The sequence below is a fragment of the Salvia splendens genome, chromosome 4 (genome assembly GCF_004379255.2).
Source record: "Salvia splendens isolate huo1 chromosome 4, SspV2, whole genome shotgun sequence".
Classification (NCBI taxonomy): Eukaryota; Viridiplantae; Streptophyta; class Magnoliopsida; order Lamiales; family Lamiaceae; genus Salvia; species Salvia splendens.
In genome coordinates this window covers 14,096,643-14,118,833 of record NC_056035.1, presented here as the reverse complement: position 1 = coordinate 14,118,833, position 22,191 = coordinate 14,096,643, and the positions used below count along the sequence as shown (strand labels likewise).

Genomic DNA, 22,191 nt, shown 5'->3' with positions numbered 1-22,191 from the left:
CAGGATTTTATTTTTAAAAACCTTGGATTCTTCCACAGTCGGTCCTAGCTCAACTCAGCCAGAAAGATAATTCATACTAGTCACGTGTTTGCATGGCTGCACTTGTCAATCCCACAATGTGAAGTGCATTATTACATTTGCTAAAAATCAAATTCTCAGATTTTCAAAGTAAAGGAAGAAGAGTTTGAAGCAACCAAACAAGTAAGGCATGGGATGGGACTATTATCAACCAAAATTAGGGCATCAGAGACGGAGCCGAAATTAGAAAAAGGGAAAATAGAGAAACATGTGACTTGTATAGCTCTAGAATGACACTTGACATTAACAATAACCAACAACAGCAAACGGTCACATGGGGCTTCAAATTCTTTTTCCAAACGTGAACACATTTAAACCAAACACAGACTATACACTATACATACCCCGCGCCACTCTTGTAACAAACTACTCTACTCCTCACTCACTCACTCACTCATGGACAACTGCAGGAAATCCCCCCTCAAGCCATGGAAGAAAGGCCCCGCGAGGGGTAAAGGCGGTCCTCAGAACGCCACGTGCGAGTATCGTGGCGTTCGACAGAGGACTTGGGGGAAGTGGGTGGCCGAGATAAGAGAGCCAACGAAGAGGACCAGGCTCTGGCTGGGCTCTTTCTCCACCGCCGAAGAGGCTGCCATGGCTTACGATGAAGCCGCAAGAAGGTTATATGGGCCCGAGGCGTACCTTAACCTTCCCCACTTGAGATCCAACTTCAATCCATTGAGCAAGTCGCACAAGTTCAAATGGTTCCCTGCCAATAACTTCCACTCCAAGCTGTCCACTACAGGACTGCTGAATTTGAATGCGCAGCCGAGCGTCCATGTGATCCACCAGAGGCTGCAAGAACTCAAGAAGAGTGGAGTTCTTGGTCAGGATTATTCATCATCCAGTGATCTCAAAAATGACGTGCAGGTTCTAAGCGAGGAGCCACAACTAGAAATTCATGACGCAGCAGAGAAAGATACCGAGTTTTCATCTAAGAGTAAAGTGATTACCTCTGAAGAGAAGCTGCAGATTGATCTCAATGAATTCCTCCAGCAGCTCGGAGTACTAAAAGGAGAGGGACATCAGCCATGTGAGAGTGATAACACATCAAAGAATTTCACGGAGATGGAATCATTATCATTCAAAGATGATGAAGAAGATGCATTCGGTACCTGTGCACCTAACCATTTTAACTGGGATACACTGAGTGAAATAGCAGAAGCAGATATACATCTAGGAGCAGAAACCACCAATTTCCATGTACGTGATAGTAACGAAGAGCTGTTTTTTCATCCATCAATCTGGAACTTTTAGGGGAGTTGAGGAATTTTTTTTTTGTCATCACTGGTTTAAATACTAATAGGAATATTTCCCTACATAGACTAGTTTAGCCCATGTGCAACAGCTCCGTTTTGTATAATATAGCAAGTAAAAGAAGTCCCTAAAACACACGACAGCCTACGCAGAAGTAGATGTATGACTTACCTTTCCCTGCCTTTGTCTCGCAGTTTCATTTGCTTTATACTAACATACAAATGAGATGACGCAAACACTACCAAACAATAGTCTCTGTTTCACATGTTCCAAAAGCGTATTTTACACACACAATGGGGAAACAAACAGAACCTCCTGAGAAGCAGCTTTCAACTTCCATGCTAATTTGATAAACTAAGTGACAAAATCATCAAAAGTGAACATGAGAAGAATAACCATCCCCAGGTATATACTTAGTTAGTAAATAAACTATTGTGTCTGTTTTCATGCAAATCAATACAATGATATGATATCCTCATTAAAGAAACTTCTGCACCATGTATTTCTAGGTGGTACAGGTTCTACTCATGGCATGTAACATTCTTAATAAAATGGCTTCAGTTTATCGAACGCAACCAACTTGCAGAAAATTCCTAATTTATTGTGTGCCATACTCCGAAGCACTCAAATATTCGCCATGTTCCTCAAAGTACTCAATCAAACGCTTCAAGAATTTATCTCCACCCAGTAACAGTCTCTGTATCACAAATAATGCAACATTGCCTCCTTGCTCTCGTCACTGCTACATTCATTCTCCTACGATCACTTAAAAAACCAACCTAGAAAATAGGCAAATCTCTGTGTTAGAATCTTAATGCTTTGACAATGTTGTGTCATTTTGCAATTGGCACTAGTATTACCTCTTTCTTTGAGTTTGAGCGGACCATTGAAATGATAATTGCTTCCTTTTCACGGCCTTGAAAGCCATCAACTGTAGAGATTTCCATATCTTTTAACTTGGCTTCTTTGCTTCTCAACATTTTCAGCAGCACAACCTGAAAAGACAGCAGACCTTACTTTCCTGCTTAATTAGATAAAGATAAAAAAAATTCACGAAAGTAAAAAACCTGTGCTGCATAAGGTGCAATAATTCCTATATTGGCAGCTTGAACTCCACTCTCCACAAGTCTCTTAGCATGTGCTATAGCGACGGCAGCTTCCCCTTCATTCAGTGTGCTATCTTCTTCATCCTTCTTCTCTTCCATATCACAACTGAAAAGAACGCTTACCACATCAATAACAAGGGGACCCACTTAAACATTACAATTAGGCTTGCACAAGGGTCGGAACCCGCCGGTTCCGGGCCCGAACCGGCGGGTCAAGGGTCGGAAAATCCGCGAACCTGAACCGGCCCGCCTAGCTCCCGGCGGTTCCGGTTCAGGTTCAAAAAACCGGCGGGTTACGCGCCGGTTCAAAACCGCCGGTTTTCGGCTCGAACCGCCGGTTCCGGGCCCGAACCGGCGGGTTGACGATTTTTTTTTTTTTTTTGCATTTTTCAACTTTTCAATTTTAATCAAATTACATTACACTTTTCAAGTTTGCTTTTGTATGCAATGTGAGTAAATAAAATTGAAAAAAATACGTCTAAAGTTGCAATTTTATTGAAATTGCATGTTTACAAATTACACGTTACAAGTTACAACAATTACAAATTGAAAACATATGGCGGTCTTGAATTCTTAAACAAAATTTAAATACAAATGAGACTACTAGTGAAGAACTAATTACAAATGACAAGAAACGACGTTGAAGTTCTTAAACGTATAAGTGTATTATATATATACTCTTAACCGGCGAAGAAGATCTTTCTACATAACTAAATTAAGGACACCTTTAGCAATTCAACTTTAAATGTTGAGTTTCGTCTAACAATCAACAATTATAGTAGAATTGTCAAAAGTTTCCCTCATTTAGCCGTATAGAGAAATATACTTCATCGACTAGAGTATATACAAATACAATTATGTAATTGTATTTGCATATTTTTAAAGTAGGAATTAATGGGAAAAAAAAAGAAATAAAAGAAAAAGGACTTGAGCTCAACTTAAATTAAAAATTTAAGTTGAGGTGCCTACGTATCCCAATTGCTCATTTGCATTAGGGAATCAAAGTCCACGTAGTTCTCTTACCTTACTTACCTATTTGGTTTGGCCGGCGGCGGTTGACGGTTGGCCTAATCTTCATCCCCGGTGAATTCATCTTGTGATCCCTCTTGACGATCATTCCAATCATTTTCTTGTTCTCGGACGTCAGCTTTGGCCCAATCATCAAGTAACATCACGGCTTCCATATTTTTCGCCGAGAGCTTACTTCTTGATTCATCCAAAACGCGCGAGCCAACACTAAAAGCGGACTCGACGGCGACGGTGGAAGCCGGAACAGAAAAAATCTCCTTGGCCATTGAAGCAAGGATGGGAAAATCTTTCTCGTGGGTTCCCCACCAATCGAGGACGTCGATTTGGGCGGGAGGAGTAGGACCTTCATCACCAAAGGAAAAGAGTGATTCAAAATATAAATCTAATTCACTGACCATACCTGAGGACCTTCCGCCGGTGCTGTAGTTGTATAGGTCGGCTAGTTGGGATTGCGCGTCGGGGTCATCATAATCGGCTTGAAATGCAAAGCCATAGTTATGTTGTGGAGGAGGGGGTCTTCTGACTTGGTGAGTGGTGTTATACTTGGTTTCATATTCGGTGTAGAGAGAGCGCAAATTATACTCGAGGTTTTGTTGCACAACTGACCGGTCCGGGAGGTTTATTTGAAAGGTTTCTGAGAGGTCGACTCCAAATTCGTCACTGGTATCGGATTGGATTGCTTGAAGGGGACCAAGATCAATTGAACTCAAATTGTTATAATAAAAATCTAAAATTCTAGAGGTACCTGCTAATTTCCATTTTGGATCCAATACCTTTGCAATCAAAAACACGTTAGGAATCTCACTGAAATACTTGAGCCATTTTTCAATCATATAATACAAAACGCACATTAACTCGGGAGAAGAGGAAGCATTTTTCATTGAAGTTTTAAAACCAAGGGATATGTACATGCAATGCTCCAAAACACGAACAACAGTGCAATAATAAACACCCGACAATTCAACAGTAGCATTTTTGAAATATTTGAACAATTTAAATAAAGCCAAACTGTTATCCCAACAACTATGCGAAAGATATAAATCACGGTAGGGGTTAGTTCTATAAAAATCACATAAAGCATCTTTATGTGTCAAGGTAGAATTCAGACAATCATATGTCGAATTCCATCTATGAGACACATCCATAGTAAAATTCGTGTACCTGACATTCTTTTGATGGCAATATTTCTTCCATGCTTTGCCAATAGCTGGCTTTTGATGGATTAATCTAACTGCATTTCTAATAGGAGAGACATGCTTTTGCCATAATTCAAGGGCATCCTGTACACATAAATTTAAAATATGGCAAATGCATCTTTGATGAAAATACTTACCTCCAATTACCGGTGTACAAGCCGCAATCAAATCGGCAATACTTGCGGTGTTGGCAGTTGCATTATCAAAACCAATAGAAAATATCTTGTTGCATAGCTGAAACTCATTCAACACTTGTATAATCAAAGAAGCAATTTCTGGTGCAGTGTGTGGACTTTCAAATTCTCTAAAACCAATTAAACGCTTGTTCAAAGTCCAACTGTTGTCCACAAAGTGAACCGTAATACCCATGTATGAATGACGGTTAAAACAATCCGTCCAAACATCTGAGCAAATGTTCACCCTGTGGCCCATGTTAACTAAATAACGTGATAATTCTACCTTTTTCTCCAAGCACTGCCGAACGGTAGATCGTTGCACGGTCATTCGACCTATTCTTTTGATTGCTACATTCAACCCACTTTGCATAGTAACCTCAAAACTTTTGTCATCAAAAACATTAAAGGGCATATGCTTCATAGCCGCCCATCTAGTCATTGTATCATCAAAATTCTTTTTATCATATTTAAATAGAGGCGCACCTGACGAACCCGAGCCGGCGCCGGCGGGTTGGAAGTTTAGTTGGCTTTGGGTAGAGGCAGTGCCGCATTCTACCGGATGCTTTGCCACTAAATGGCGACGGAGGGTGCCATATCCACCACCGGCGGACCATTTGTACACTTTATCGCAATAGTTGCAATAAACATGAAAGTCCGAAGTCTCTTCTTGAGAGTTCGGATCGTGAGGACTTGGAATCACCACCGCCACCTTCTTGTAGTGTTTGATAAAAATGTCCGATTTCAAAGGTTTTGCCGTGTTAGTGGGTGCAGGGGGAGGCATCTCCTCATTTCCGCCGGTGCTAGAAGGAATACGAGAATGCGATCTATCCTCGTTGTTGTCCGAGTCCGACGATATAGTAACGTCGAACTCCTCATCTCCCCTACCCCCGCCTTGTTGCATTTCAGCAAGTAGCATGGCGGTCCTATGATCTTCTTCCATCTACAAATATTATGTACGTAGAAGTTAAAAGTATGAACGCAAAAAAAAATTAATGAAATTTTGTGCATGTGAATTGGAAAACAAATTTTTCATTACTTACTTGCATGCGTTCGGCTGCCAATCGGGAAACCTCGTCCATAACATCTCGACGACTAGGTCGTCGAGATTTTGAGGGACGCGTAGTGCTTTGATCTTGGGCTATTCCCTTGCCCCGATCACCACGTCCCGATCCACCACGAGAAGAAGACATATTGAATATATTGATAAATGAAAAGTAATATGGACTTGGAATAAAATATGTATGAAGTATAAAAGAAGTGGTAAATTATGAGCACAACAAATATAGTAGTGAGTAGAAAGTGTAGAATTAAACTTGCGCAATTAGAGAGAATGATGAGAGAATAGAGAAATGGAGATTGAGAATGAAATCCTTGTTAACACAAGAATGGGGTAAGGAAATATGAAGGAGAAGTGAGGTATTTATAGGAGTAAAATTGGAAGAAATAAAAAAAAAAAAATTCAAATTTCAAACTTTCAAATTTTCGGCCGAACCGCCGGTTTACCGCCTGAACCGGCGGTTCAACCTCAAAACCGGCGGTTTTTTCCACGAAACCGGCGGGTTGGTCCACGGTTTTCCGACACAAACCACCGGTTTCTGACCTCACCTAGCCCCCTACGCCTGAAAAGCTTCCGGAACCGGCGGAAACCGGTCGGAACCGCCGGTTCAAACCGGCGGTTTTCCTCCAAAACCGGCGGTTTTCGCCCAAAACCGGCGAACCGCCGGTTCATACCTATCCCTACTTTGAACCCCTACGAACCCCTACGAACCCTAGCCGTTCGACCCTTTGAACCGGCGGTTCGAACCGCCGAACCGCCGGTTTTGAACCGCCGGTTCACGGTTCAAGTTATGCCCGAACCTGAACCGGCCCTTATGACCCTCCGACCCTTCAGCCGGTTCAACCCGCCGGTTCCGGGCCCGGTTCCGGTTCATGAACCGGCGGGCCCGAACCGGCGGTTAACCGGCGGGCCGGGCCGGATTGTGCATGCCTAATTACAATGATGGAAAAAACAAGATCCTCTGCATTTAGCTCGCTATTCTGTTCGCTCAAGATTTCTAACTAATCAAAATAACACGTTACCCTGCTGTGTCAATAAGAAGAATGGTTGGTTCTGTTGACGATGATTTATTGACACCCTCCAGCTCATATAAAGTATGGGCTGCAACACTTGAATGGGCTTGAATCTGTCATGCAAGGTGAAGTAAACAAGCAATGCACTCAAGAACCAGAATTACAACAAAGTTTCAAGAGATTGTCTTTAGGGGGGGGGGGGGGGGGGGGAGAGAGAGAGAAAGAGATGTAGCTGAGCACCTTTCCTTGGTAGAGTTCTTCAGATGACCAATTCATGATAAGTTCATGCATTCGGTAATGAACAGTGAGCATAGACATGACATCATCTCCATACAACTCTGCAAGACGTTCAAATAGGGTTCTTCCTAACCCTTCCGTCTCAGCTTCAACACTCTGGATTGTTGGGGGAAGCTGGAGGTGGTCACCTACTAATATGCATCGGGAGCCCTGGAAGGGACATTAGGGTGTTTTAGTGAGTCCCAGAATAAAACATATTTGTGAACTACAAGGAAGGAGACATTGTAGCTCTAGGGCTCCAATCACGGCTTGCCCACAGTTATTTACCACTCTCAGTGAACCAAAGTAAAAGAGCACTTCATCTTCTTGTGCTAACAAGTAGTATATATTCTTTTTTACTGGTCAATCTCATGACTATGAAGCATACAGACATATCTCAGATATTCCCGTCCCACTATAGTGGAAGTTTCTTACTCTCGGAGTATAAGTAGAAAATGATGTCAATTCTAGTTCTATATTCACAGGCCCCACTATAATCTACTGAATGATATAGAGCCTAGCAACTTTCTTTAAATTCTACAGATAGATTCAGCACCTATAATACCTTCAGAAGAGCAATCCAGCATGCTATTTCTAATGCTTGGGCAGCTTCATCAATTATAACCAAATCAAAGGAAAAGCCATCCAGCTTCTTAGACAATGCACCAGTCAGTGTTGTTAATACAACATCTGCATTCTTAATCACATCAATCACTGCCAGCTGCTGCCTTTTACGTTCCTCTTTGGAGAGAGTCTTGAGTTCCTTTCTTATATCTCTTTTAGTATTTCTATTTTTGGCTTTTAAAAGTTTTCCATTCAAAGCCTGCAGAAATTAATTAGACATTGACAAAATTATTGAAGATTATTTAGGTCAGATCAGTAATATATCAATTATTTGTTACATAGGACAAGGTAATATAAATTGTTTAATCATGTACCTTCATTTCCTTGCGAATATCATTTGCAAGTGCACTATTATCCCCACGCAGGACCTATATGAAACCAAGAAGTTAATAATTTGTTCCTCTCAATAAGACTACAAAAATCACTCATTTATCGATGAACAATTTTGAAACTTGAGTTACAATAGGCGGAACACAAAACTGAAGGACCTAAACGCTCACAAAGTGCAAAATGTGATTAGTAACATGACGAAATATCAGAAATTCTCACATCTCAAAAGAAAGAGAGATGATTTTGGCTTATTACAAGTCAACATATTAACACTCTAGAGTCCAGGTTTTGGTTACAGGATGGTACAAAAACTACCTGAGCATCTAAAGCAGTATCCAACACCTGAGAAAGTAAGCGAGCAGGATGTCCCACTCTCACCAGCTTAACTCTGTTACAACCAAACAAGAAGTGAGTAGCTTCGATGATTAGGATTGTTGTTTGCATTAGAAGCTTTAACATGTACCTATGAGGCACAAGTCTCTCCACAATGTTATCAACTGCAATGTTGGAAGCAGCACAAGCAAGAATTTTCGATCCACGCTTGACTTCTTGCAGAATAATTTCGACCACAGTAGTAGTCTTCCCAGTTCCAGGAGGTCCATGCAGCAAAAAGAGCTCTTTGGATAATAGAGCCTTTGAAATAGCACCTTTCTTCAAAATAAGACAACTTATTTAGTCAATTAAAAATACTCAATAACGTGCTGCAGGACAGGAACATAAATTAGAAGGCATCAACACAGATGACCTCATTAGTACATGTAATAAAACTTGCAACTAATGCAAATCAAAGAAGAAATAATATGCATAATTGCTTGAAATATAAGGCTTTTAATGAGGATAATTTTTAGGATACCTATGAATGATCAAGGTTTGAGTTCAAAGGAGTGAACTTGATTTCCTTTTTCAACACAGTTGGTGATCTCTCACCAAACAGAACAGGAATTAGATCGGCAGCAGGACCTGTCCGTACTCCTTTGCTTAGCTGAACCAATGTTTCCTCCATCCTACGATAGGTTACCTACATAACACCTATGCCTAAGGGTATCTTCTAGATGCATATACAAAACCATATGATCAAATAATACAAGTACCCAACCTCATTTGCCACTTTTTCAAGGCGTAGGGGACTATTCAAACCCTCCTCCGGTATATCCTCAAAGGCAACAGTGATTGACGTGTCCTGCTCAACAGAAAAAGGTGCTTACACTTAATTAATCAATTTAAAGTATGTAAAGGACAACCTTAATATTGAACAATCTATATTATACCTTTATTCTGTAAACAACACCTTGCCCAAGGGGAGGAGACCCCAAGTCCGATTTGTTCGGTTTCAGAACCACAACATCATGAGTTCCAAACTGTATGTCAAAGACAAAAGAAGAAAGCCAAGATGCTTCCAGAGGACAGATTACTTTTCGATATGTAAATGAACCAGAGGCCCAACTTTTATTGCATATGGTAAGATACATGTGTTAAACAAAGGAAGGCTTTCAAACGACAAAATGAAAAGTAATATTAGAAGATATTTTAGCAAACATCAGTGTACCACTTGGAACTACTCCACAAAAATTCTAAACTGCTAAACTGTGTCCTGAGATAACCAAGTCAAAGGACCACCACATCTAGTCAAATAGAACTAGAATACATCAAAACATAAAATATACTCCTAAATCCTAATAAAATGCATCAGTATTAGATGGATGAAATTCATAAGAATTGCATTTGAACTATCATCATCATCACACATTATGCATATGATACAGAAATGCATTATCCTTTAGATATGAGAAATAGTTCACTAAATAGACCAGCAGTACCTTGTGAGGAGGAAGCACGTCCCCTTTATTAGATTGAAACTCAAGAAGACTTTTCCCCATCATCCCTGTCTATAAAACACACATTCAGAGAAAAAAACAGCAAACTGCAAAACCATATTCTGAATTACTTTTACCTGTGCATCTACACACTTCAGATTGAGAATGGTCGATCCCTTCTTTTGAGCACTCTCCAAACTTCTGGTTGCGCCGGAGCTCACAAACTGTGATATCTCGGCTTCCTAAAACAACCACATTAATGGAAGATATGTTCATCTATGCAGACATAATCATATATATAATCACAAAATTAGGAACTGATTAGGTTAAAACAAATAAATGAAACAAAATTCGTGTCTAATTAATCATTTCAATCATCACTGAAACAGAAGGATATATGCATAAACACAGACACGAGAAGGATAGGTTGAAGTACTTTTTCCAAGTCCAAAAGAGGAGCCGTAATGGAAACGAACTGTTCAAGTGATATTTTTCCATGTGAAGGATTCTTTCTCGTCTGCTTTACTTTGTCCTTCTCCATGTTCGGGGCTTACCGCTACTTTCCGACTACTGTGTGTTTGTGTGTGTGTTTTGCAGGGACTCGACTGAAATTGAGTTTTTGTTACCAACGGAGAAGAGGGAACAAAAGACGCTATTTCAATGCTGACCCGATTTTTTGTCTAATTCACAATTTAATTTAGTCATTTTTTCTTTTCAATAAAAACAAAACTTATTTTATATCTTACTTTATTCAATTTTTTAAACTATATTGGATTCTGATTTTAGCAATGGATGTACCATCTTTTTTTTTCTTTTGCTTTCCTTTTTGTCACAATATTTTTTGATAATTTTGTCACTTCATTGCAGTTCGCATTTATATGCTTACATAATTTACATCCTTATTTGTAAAAATATTCCAACCTTATATAAAAACTAAAACATCCATAGAATAATAGATATACACAATTCATAAATAAAGTACTAGGAGTTAAGTATAGAAATAGATATAGGTACAATTACATGAACATCACAAAAAAACCCTACTTCATACCAACAATGTGTTACAATAGTACCATTTAATCTGTCCATGCAATCTATCTCACTTTTTTTGATACATTTTTCAGTAGAAGTTCTTCTGTACATCATCTCGAGCAACGATGAGTTCCACTAGCCGATCAGCGTCCCCGGCATCGGTCGGCACCAAGATGTCATCCTCGGTCGTGAAATCATACCGCTGCCCGACTGCTCTAAGGAGCTGATACACTTCAAACATGGCAGGCCTCTCTTTGGGGTTGGGTGGAAGCACACAGTTACAAGCAATTTTCAGAAACTGGAAAAGCTCGTTGTCGTAACCCTTACCCACCAAGGACTCATCAATGGCGTCATTAAGCTTAGACGAGGCTGAGAGTTCCGAAATCCAGTCCACCAGGCTACCTCTGAAGGTGTCCGGGGCTCTTGCCACATGCGTCGCTTTCTCACCGGTCACCAACTCCAGCAGCACCACTCCGAAACTGTAGACATCCCCCTTCGGGGTTGCCATCAGAGTTCTTGCGTATTCAGGAGCAACGTAGCCCAAATCTCCAAATTCGCCATTCACGAACGTGCTCAAGTGTGTGTCGATGGGATTCATGAGCCTAGCTAGCCCGAAATCAGATATCCTCGGTTCGTAGTCTGCATCGAGCAAGATGCACTGCGAGCTGATGTTCCGGTGGATGATGCGCGGATTGCACGAGTGGTGGAGGTACGCGAATCCCTTTGCCGCCTTTATTCCTATCTTAAGACGAAGAGGCCAATCCATGGCTCTGGTCCCTTCATTCACGGGATGTAGCCTGTCGTGAAGGGAGCCATTCGGGATGTGCGTATAGACCAAGAGGCGCTCCTTCTTTGTCAGGCAGAAACCGAGCAGCGGAACCAAGTTCCGGTGTTTGATGCTTCCTAATGTAGCCATCTCGGCTGTGAATTCATCCTCCGAGTGTTGAGTGTCCAGTAATCTCTTCACCATAAGTGAGGTCCCGTCTTCAAGAACCGCCTTGTACACTGTTCCTGTTCGTCCCGACCAAATGATATTCTCATTGCTGAAATCATTCGTCGCCTTCATGAGATCTTTCAAATTCATTTTTGAAACTGATTTTTCGAACATCGATAGCTGAAAACAAAATTTTTTTTGAGAAAACTATCTCCACAAAAGTTAACAATGTGAGTAAATGTGTTATAGTAAAGCGTTAAAATCATGAACTTTGGCCATTGTTTGTTTTTCCAATGATATTTTATCTGTAACACTAGTAACACGAACTCACAATTTGTTGCAAATTTCCACCAAAATGGATATTCGCCCAAATCAAAGTCACAATGGGAGGAGTTCAGACTTTAGAGCACTACCATTCATCACATATGGTTTATAGAGATAAGGTTTTTAGCATATTGCTAGAACGTTTTAGGGGGGTATCAGTTTTAGGGGGAAATTGCAACAAAATATGGACAAAATTCATGATTTTAGAAGCAATAAACCCTTTGAATAAGTATCTATTTCTCAGATTACAGACACATGTACTTGCCTTGATGCGTTTGGCGCCCTTGATGCTCTTGGCCCATTTGTTGCCGAGAGGATCTTCTTCCTTCTTCCTCCGAGACATCTTACGCATGTAAAAGAACAAAGCAATAGCGACACCAAGAGCTGCTACAGTGACGCCACCAACTGCTCCTCCAACAATTGCAGAAGCGTGAGATTTCACTGAATCACCACTACAAGGAGGCAAGGGCTTCCCGCACAGACCTGCATTTCCTTCGTAGTTCTCAGCAGGAAAACTGGCATTTCTAAAAGTGGGAATTGGACCGGTCAATTGGTTTTTTGCAACACTAAATGACTTGATCCGGTCGAGTAGACCAATCCGTGGAGGAATTTGGCCAGTCAACTGGTTGTTGTCGAGTTTAAGCACATTCAGAAAGCTGCAGTTCGAAATATCAACGGGGATTTCTCCGGAGAACTGGTTGGAGGAGAGATCAAGTGTAGTTATGAAGCCAATTATCCTAGAGATGTTACTCGGAATGTTCCCATGGATGCTATTGCTAGAAAGATCCAGGCCAGTCATGGACGCACAACCGGCAATGCCTAGTGGGAACTCACCCTTGAGCCCCATGTCTGAAAGCCGGATATTCAAGACCTTGTTATCATCCTCGTGCCAACACTCTATCCCAGTGAACTTGCATATTGATCTCTGGGAACTGTTATCAAAAATCCACGATGCTAGGTAGTTGTTCGGGTCTTCCAACGAGGTCTGTATTGATTTCAGGCATTCAATATCGGAGGGCGTGGCATGGCCAGGGGCGAGCAGACAAGCAAAGATAGTAATGAGAACAGAGGCTGCCCTAAAACCCGACACCATGCTCGTTGATTATAAGGTCGAATGACCAAAGAACATAACCAAATTCAAGATCGCTGGTACATAACAAGACTCATAACTTCCTGAAACATCAAAAGGGGCAAATCACTTACAACAAAACACTTTCTGCATAATCTAAAGATCATAAATGGTAATAACAGAGGTGATCAAACACTAAACATATAATTCTGCAGAAAAAGAGACTAATGTAAAGTGCGTAGAACTACAGAGAAACCCTAAACAGGCCTACAAATTCCAAGCATAATATACGACATAAAGCATGGAAATAAAATATACTATTTTTTTAAAAATAAACAACACTAACAAATAGAAGCTTCAAATTTCTAGCTTTCATGGAATCAACGCATCATATAAGCAGATAACACAGTACTTTCTACTACCCCCCCCCCCCCCACCCCCCAAAAAAATATCCAACCTTTGAGGTTAAACCCACCAAAAACACCACAAAGGCAAACTATAGACGAAAGGAATTTACCCAATCAAGACACCCAAACTTCAAGAGAAGTAAAAAGGAAGCCCTTTTTGAAAATTGTTCACAATAATCACCAAAATCTAGCTAAGAAAACAATAAACAACTGAGAGAGAAGCTTCACACTAAATGGATGTTGCATAATCCAGAAAGGAAAAAAAATCAAAAGACACGCAAAAAAAAAGGAAATTCTTACCTTTTGGAAAAGTTGGATCTTCTTTCCTAATGAAGACTTTGGGCGTTTTCGGGTCGTGTAAGCGGACAACTATCAATCTTCCAGCAGTTCTTTTTTCTCTGTTTTTTCACTTTTCTTGTCTTCTCTTTCTTCGCTAATTAACTGGGTTATGCTTTTTGGTAATTTCTCAGTGGATCGATCTGAAGACTGAAACTCTGCAGAGAAGAGAGAGAGCTGAAGACTTGACTCAAAGAGAGACTTGTAGGTGGAGCTGAAGAAGTGTGACCACGAAAAAAAAAGGGAAACTTTAACAGCAGTAACGACCACAATGCTTCCAATCCTTTTTTTTTTCCTTTTTTCTCAATTTCCCACCGGTGGGACCCACCGGGAATTTTTCCACACTATTATTCGGAAGATCAGATCATAAACAAAGAGCGGATTTGACGAATAGAAACGAAATTAATGCGTTGAGATCAATTGGAGGAGGCAAAGTGAAGATTTTGATCGGATTCCCACTACAATACAGTATATAAATTAAACCCCTTCAAAAAGAAAAAAACAAAATAAACCAACGGAATTAAAACAAGAAATCTGCAATGGAATTGCTGTAGAAATGGCTATCCAATTTCATTCCATAACACTATATTACTTTATTGTTTATCATCAACCATAACAAACAAATGAATCAAAAAGCTTCTTCTACTTTTTGTTGTATAGTTTCTCAATAAATAAGAACACTTATATCTCCTATGATAATGCAAAATTCAAGAACCACAGAAAGTGAAACAAAAAATCCCTTCTTCTCTACATATACATTACTTTCCTCAAATTCTGGCTTTAAACTCAACTTATTTGTGGCTCCAACACATTTCTTGCAGAGACGTCGTGGGAAGAGTTAGCAGCTCGATTTTGAGCTATGCAGCATTGCCGCAGCATTTCTCTTCTGATGTCATGCAGTTCATGGTGATGGAGTCATCAAGCATTCATTTGGTAGACCAAAGTTTTTCTTCTTGCGAGCAGATCGTCTCCAAGGATCATTATGCAGCTTATAGTGTAGTATCTGTGATTGTTCAAGGAAATTTAGCTCAAAACAACATACTTATATCACTATTTCAGTTGCTAGAGAGTCGAGATTACCTGCACTAGCGTGGTGAAGGCGTCGTCTCCTTCAATTTCTTTGAATTTTGCAGCCCAGTCTTCGGTGAGGCCAATTGAGGCGTTCTGCCTATCAGCTTCTAGCATGACTGAATTGCAATACAAGAATCTCTGCCAGATTTTTCTCACATTTGCCCGTTTGAGTTCTACTTCAGCTTCATTCATACTCTGGTAACAATAGAATTTGCTGTCAGTCCAGGAGAGTGCATCCAAAATTCAACATCCAATACTTCAGTAAAAAAGCATTAACTACGTACCCGAAGAATATTTATCAAATTTGGGATCTCATCCTCTCGTATCCGAACAGCAAAGCTCTCGTAGTTGAGAAAATTCTCATATGGTAGGTAGATTCCATCCTGAAAAATGGGAGCAAACAAGATTTAGACTCAAAAGACTCTCTTGGTTTGCCTGATTCAATTAGGCTAGCTTAAACCTGAATAACGACGGGGATGCACCCTTGAAGTATACTATCTTCCATCCGACCACTCCACCCGTCTCCTGGCATAACTCCACAGAAGATGGAGCTCGCTATTTCTAGATGATAATCCTCAGCTCGTTGGGGTGTCACAACTACATCTTCTGCATGCTGCTTGCCAAGCTTCCCTTCCTTATCCGGACTCGACCCGAACTCCTTGGCCACCTTCTGCCTTATGCCCATGCTATACCTGCAACCGAATATACAGTTTCAGTGGATCCATCTATCAATTACTCCAGATAGCTTTGCATTCTTAAAATCTTACGTAGCTTCGGGCCTTCCATGCTCATATGCTGGTCCCAGATTTCCGTTGAAATAGAACAGTGTCTTTCTTTCTTTACGAGGCCTTCACGAATGAAAACCATTAGTGAAATTTAACCACAGTGGTGAATTACAGAACAGATGATGAGTTTATAATTAAGAAACATGTGAACCTAGTCCAATATTTGGCAGTTAGAGAGCCCTCATCAGGGCGTTTCCATGCAGGAAGCACAAGATCTTTCTCTGGGTCGAAACACGTGTGGTTTCCTCTTCTCTCGGAGGATATGGTATTCCACTTATCAGCCCAATATGCAGTTGTCGAGCCATTATGCTTTGAATTTGTGTTACCCCAATGGACTAGCATCATACTATTCCATATCTCCTTAGGAGCATAGCAAGCACCTTCGTCCCATGAAAAGAACTGCCTTAAGAGACATGGAAAAATATTGTTAGCCCAGACAATAAAGGATCGACAGATGGAGAGGATTATTTGTCTCTCGAATTATTCAATATTCAGAGCTTTTATGTTAGTAGCACATCACATACCCAGATATGATCCTTTCCTTCTGTCCGGTTCCAGTACGGATACTGCAGCATAATGTGCTCATATGCCTTCTTATAGAACTCGAGTGTCAAGGAACTCCGCAATCCATGGTGATCCTGAACGTTGACAACATCACAGATGATTTTGTTTCTTTGACAGGATGTATAAATCCTTCACATGCAGTCAAGAAAGATAATGAATTTACCTCCATGGTCAAGTGAGGCGCATCATCAGCCCGAGTTATGATACAAGAATCGAGCACTGGAACGAAGAAGAAATCTGCTTCATCGCCATTAAGGGTCCTGTGAGGACTTGCAAGCATACTTTCATAGATTGCCATCTGTGGAAAAGGAAGCATAAACTGATTCGACGCCTAAGCAAAAGAAATAGTTGGTTATGTTGTTATAAACGGCTCTTGATACCTGAGCACCATACAGTTGCTCAGTCCATATCGTCGCATTTCTGTCGTCATATATTCTGTTAACGCACTCCATCTTGAAATGCCGTCCCTTTAGTGGGAAGAAAACAATGAAAATTTGATATTCTTTCACCAGAAAGAAGAAGACACTACTGGTTGGTTCAATGACAACTTACCTCTAGGAGAAGACTATTGAAGTCGGGGGGCAAATCGTATACATAAATAAGAGGTCTTTTCTTCTCAACTACAGCATCGAGATCGAAAAGAGTTCCTGTGAGCCGTGCACTATCTGGAACGTCGATATGACTAGGTCGAAGCCATTTGGGCCACTCCCCAATGGATGACAAAACAGAAGGAATGCTACAATCTACTCCATACCAGCCGTTTTCACACTGCAGATATAAAATATGAAAGAAATGCTAATCGGTATAAATACAATCCAATTTAGATCAGATAGCTAAAAAGTTGGAGCATTTGTGGAAAACAAATTAAATAATCGAGTATACCTGACAAAAACCACCACGACAATGTCCATGCCCAGAACATTGGTTAATACAAACACTTTGGACGGATGTTTCACAGAATCGGCCCCAAAGGCCATCATACTTGCAATCACAATCCTCTTTTATGCTGACATTTGCAGCATAGCCTTCAGCAGGATCGACATTACACCAACCCCGGATACTACTATTTGTGGTGAAAATATCCATATCAGCTACACCCCAATCAGTCAGACGTGGACCACCAGGTTCCGTAGGTTCGCTGAAATATTTCCAGCCCAGCATAATATAATAACCATTTACAGTTCACATGATCAGGAAGTTAGTTTGATAGCATTAGTATTTAGTATTGTTGAGATCACGTGCTTACTTTATTTTAAATCCACATGACTCAGGAGCAGGCCGTTTTGGGTACTTAGTACCTTCTCCACAGAAACACATGGCTCTAGATGTGTCGCAATCAGCTGGGCAAATAGACACAACCCAGTGCCCGTATGGTCGATTTTCAGATGCAGGATAGTTGCAGCTCAACTGCATTTTCTCGGAACATCCTTCCCCTGTCTCAATGCATCAGTTCCGTATAATGAATGAACAATTATATTGTATAGATTAACAAATTTTGGAACAAACACTCCTACCAAACAAAAGATTTCCTTTGATTAATAACTCAAAACATTTCTTAGAGATAAGGCAGTTGTCCACTGATACGTACTGACAGTTGATATTATAGAAAGAAATAAAGGAAGGAAAATTATACACACATAAAAAAGGATGAAAATCAACACAAACAGTGGATCACTAGAAGAGCCACAAAATTTTTTGACATAGTTTGAATTTCAAGCCAATTTGAGTACACAATCTCAGAATCATAGTAAAACCAATCCTATACATGTGCTTGAGGTAACATAGCTACATAAGTGAACCAGAAAAACAGGAGAATACAACTCAAATAAAGTCAATATAGACTCACCGCTAAATCCATGAAAGCAGTGGCATAGACCCAAATCTCGATTACAAATGCCTTGACCACTACATTCATTTTTGCATCTCTTGCCTCCAATTTTCTGGTATCAATCATATCTCATAAGAAGATAAATCCCCCAAAAAATATTAACAAAGCTTAACATCATATTGCTCTAATAAGCTGAGTAGATTCAAAAGAGCATATTTAATAGAATTTTCCACCAAATTAGCATTAGTGAGATAATTAAGAACAAGTCTGAGGATAGCAACCAAAATGGAGAAGGTATTAAGATTATTATACAACATAGTACCTCAATAACTTTATCTGTCTTCACATCAGAGTCGCAGCCAGATAACCATCGACCAATCTCAGCCTTCCATGGAGCACCACGGTATGTGACAGCTTTAAGTGAATCAGCCGGATACAGAACATTCAGGTCCACCACCGGGTGAGGATCTTCCTTAGGATGGTCAGTTATCCCGTCTTTCGAATCCATTCCATTGACATACTTTTCACCACCTCCAGTGGATCCATTTATAGGAATACAGACACTCTGGGCTTGACTAATGCTCAAATAATCCAAAGGAGGAACCAAGGGATACAGAAATAGATGAACAACTGAAACCACTGCCAAAAATGCAGCAACCGTGGCAGCTAGGGACCATGAGCACTTCCACTTCTGGAGAGAGAACATGACCCCCACTAAACCTCCTCCCCGCCTTATTCAAATCAGACCACCAACACAATGTTTTTCCCCTCACTCGACTATTTCTTGAGAGAATTATCCGAAGATCATAGTCCTACAGCAAGGTCAACAGAGCCATAAAGATCAAGATCCCATGAAAGTCGAGAAAATTGTTGCTACTCAAACAAAATAGTGTCAGTGATAACACAGCTGCAGAAAATCATAGATGCATCATGGTAATGGCCCAACCTAGAACCCCCATTTTTGGCATCCCAATCAAACCTCCACGGAGATCATATGGAGTTTAAAAAGTAGTACATCAAGATTCAATTAGTCACTACAACATTCAGAAGTAAATAATGAACCTAGTACAAAGTCAATAAGGGCAAAAAATTAAGTAAATTTGATTAATTCAAGAATTGCACCCGAATAATTCAAGAATTATAAACTGTTCAACCGGAACATACATTAACACGTCCAAACTCCAAAATGATTGAATCAACTAATACGACAGTAAATCATTCAAAGTTGATTGAGACGTAAATGAGCCACATTTCCCTCACCGGCAAATAAGCATTTTCAAAGCTGAAGAGCATAAAACTAGAAAACCAAGAGCAAATTTCAAGAAAATTGAATGACATCCTTCACATACATGAGAGATTACTAGAGAGGAGAGGGAGAGGGGGGAGTACCAACTGATCATGCAACTGATGATTCCTAGCTGCCAGCTGAAAACAGATGGAATATTCACCGAAACGCATAAAAAAATGAAATCTTTAATACAGGCCTGTGTGCGTTTGATTTTTATAACCCGTCATGTTTTGGGCTGGAAATATTGAACAGAGCTTAGCTGAACAGTGAATTTGACCAAATGGCGGAGGTAGATTACAGTAATTAATTGAGATAAGAAATGGATTGGTGATGGAATAGAGGTAAAGAGTTGAAGACAACCGACTGAAAAAGGCTCCTAACCGGAAATTGAGATTTGTGAAGTTTCTCAACAAATGCAGTGAGGCGATTTTTCTATTTATTAAATGCAATTTAAACTAAAAAGTAAGAAGTTAAAATCATGCAAAAAAACAACTAAATAAATTTAATTAGGTAGTAAAATCATACTATGAAATTAGTTTAACATTTGTAACGTATTTTATTGAGGGAACTATAAAAATAGTCCCTAGACTATGGGTTTATCTCGCACATAGTCCATAGACTTTAAAAATATCGTCAGACATCCCTAAACTAAAAGTTTATCTTGAAATTGGTCTTTTTGCCAGCTTTTTATACGAAAGTACCCTTGTGAGAGTTTGGACAATTTGGTCTTTTTACACTTTTAACATTTTAAATCTGATATTATTCTAGTGATGTACTAAATCTGATATTATTTCAAAATTATCATTCTTCTTCCCTTTTGTCATCCTTCACTTTGTTTCTTTATTTCATTATTAGATTTAATTTTATAAAATTAAATTTTAAATTTAGATTTTTAAATATCAATAATTTTTTATTAATTATTAAAATTATTAAATAACAAAAATTAATAGTTTTAATCAATATTTGATAGTGTCTAATATTTAATCAATAAGGTATGCCGACGCCAACTTAGTTTTAATCAATATTTAATAGTTTTAATCATAAATAGATCATATAACACGATTATTCTGAAATAAATATGCTTCTAATATAAGAATAATATAACTTTCGTTTATTTATTTGAAAACAAACAAAATTAACTAGAAAATTTAAACAAAATAGTCCTATCACAAGCAATTATAACAATCGAACGAAGGCTAAGTAGAATAGCTCTTATTTTTTCATCATGATTAATATTATTTTTCTGTACTTCTTCGATTCAACTGAATATTATATTACATAACAAAAATTAATAGTTTTAATAAATATTTATAGTGTCCATGAATTAATAATTTTAATTAATAAAAATTTATTGATATTTAAAAATCTAAATTTAAAATATAATTTTATAAAATTAAAGCTAATATTGAAATAAAGAAACAAAGTGAAAGATGACAAAAGTGAAGAAGAATGATAATTTTGAAATAATATCAGATTTAATACATCACTGGAAATAATATCAGATTTAAAATGTTAAAAGTGTAAAAAGACCAAATTGCCCAAACCTCAAAATGGTATTTTCGTATCAAAAAATGGTAAGAGGACTAATTTCGAGTTATTTTTAAAGTCCAATGACTATGAGCGAAATAAACTCATAGTACATGGACCATTTTTGTAGTTCACTCTATTTTATTAATTCCAAATTGCTATTATTCTTAAATGTGAAATAAGACTTAAAAGACCGTATGATTTACTTCATCCGTTCCTTCATAGTTGACTCGTTTTTCCATTTCATAAAGTTCTTTAACAGTTGAGATATTTTCATTTATTGTAATAATTAACTCATTTTTTCTTTCTTACTTCATTCTCGCGTTATTCATTTTTTTTACTTTTCTCATTGTCTTACTTTATCCACTTTATTGCCTACTCACTTAACACACCAAACATCAATTTCTTGAAATACGAATTAAAATGAAGTGACTCAATTATGATGGACGGAGAACCTATTTAACAAGTGTTAGAATTGTGGTGAAATCTGTATTTGTGAGCAAGAATTGATAGAACAAGAAGGAATTCGAAGAAAGAAAGGAGTCTTATTTCGTCGAGAAAGATGAGCTGAATTGATTACAATTGAATTGGGAAAAACTAACTATTTTAACAAACTTAACAACTCTATTTAAAACTAATAGGATCAACAGCTAGTTTAGATCCAACGGTTCAGATTAAATCCCCAAACTAAGACCTCATATAATGGTCGTTGTAACTCTGAAGCTCAAGTAAGCTTCTTCCTTCTTTCTTCTGTCCTTGCACATGATACGGTTGAGTTATCATCTCACAAATATCCACCTTGATTACTCAGCCTACTATCACTCCATCTTACACAAACTCACAAGCTTCATACACAATTCAAGCTTGCTTCTAGGCAACGGCTTTGTCAGCATGTCAGCCGGGTTTTTAGCAGTGTCTACCTTGAATACTTTCACCTCGCCTTCATCTATCTTCTCTCGAATAAAATGCAGGCGTACGTCGATATGTTTGCTTCTCTCATGGTATACTTGATGTTTGGCCAAGCAAAGAGCACTGCTGTTGTCACAGCCAATAGTTAATGTCTCTTGAAT

The 22,191-nt window shown here is 39.1% G+C and overlaps 3 protein-coding genes and 1 pseudogene across 3 annotated transcripts; 1 reads left to right on the top strand and 3 right to left on the bottom strand.

Moving 5' to 3' along the window:
• Positions 1–223: 223 nt before the first annotated feature.
• LOC121799217 (dehydration-responsive element-binding protein 2F-like) lies at positions 224–1,612 on the top strand. Its single transcript, XM_042198554.1, has one exon. The coding sequence runs from the start codon at positions 475–477 to the stop codon at positions 1,333–1,335; it is 861 nt and encodes a 286-aa protein (XP_042054488.1). The 5' UTR covers positions 224–474; the 3' UTR covers positions 1,336–1,612.
• Positions 1,613–1,718: 106 nt separating this feature from the next.
• LOC121799216 lies at positions 1,719–10,597 on the bottom strand (annotated as a pseudogene).
• Positions 10,598–10,926: 329 nt separating this feature from the next.
• On the bottom strand, positions 10,927–14,319 carry LOC121798729 (probably inactive leucine-rich repeat receptor-like protein kinase At5g48380). The gene is made up of 3 exons (XM_042197868.1): positions 14,023–14,319; positions 12,512–13,419; positions 10,927–12,102 (listed from the first exon to the last, which is right to left on the bottom strand). Exons 2-3 carry the CDS (start codon positions 13,337–13,339, stop codon positions 11,077–11,079), a joined length of 1,854 nt encoding a protein of 617 aa, XP_042053802.1. The 5' UTR covers positions 13,340–13,419; positions 14,023–14,319; the 3' UTR covers positions 10,927–11,076.
• Positions 14,320–14,603: 284 nt separating this feature from the next.
• On the bottom strand, positions 14,604–19,996 carry LOC121798728. Its single transcript, XM_042197867.1, has 15 exons — positions 19,696–19,996; positions 18,629–19,118; positions 18,325–18,418; positions 17,725–17,911; positions 17,361–17,616; positions 17,031–17,246; positions 16,859–16,945; positions 16,642–16,776; positions 16,439–16,552; positions 16,066–16,313; positions 15,897–15,977; positions 15,590–15,821; positions 15,414–15,512; positions 15,139–15,324; positions 14,604–15,061 (listed from the first exon to the last, which is right to left on the bottom strand). Exons 2-15 carry the CDS (start codon positions 19,010–19,012, stop codon positions 14,960–14,962), a joined length of 2,421 nt encoding a protein of 806 aa, XP_042053801.1. The 5' UTR covers positions 19,013–19,118; positions 19,696–19,996; the 3' UTR covers positions 14,604–14,959.
• Between the last annotated feature and the right edge of the window lie 2,195 nt (positions 19,997–22,191).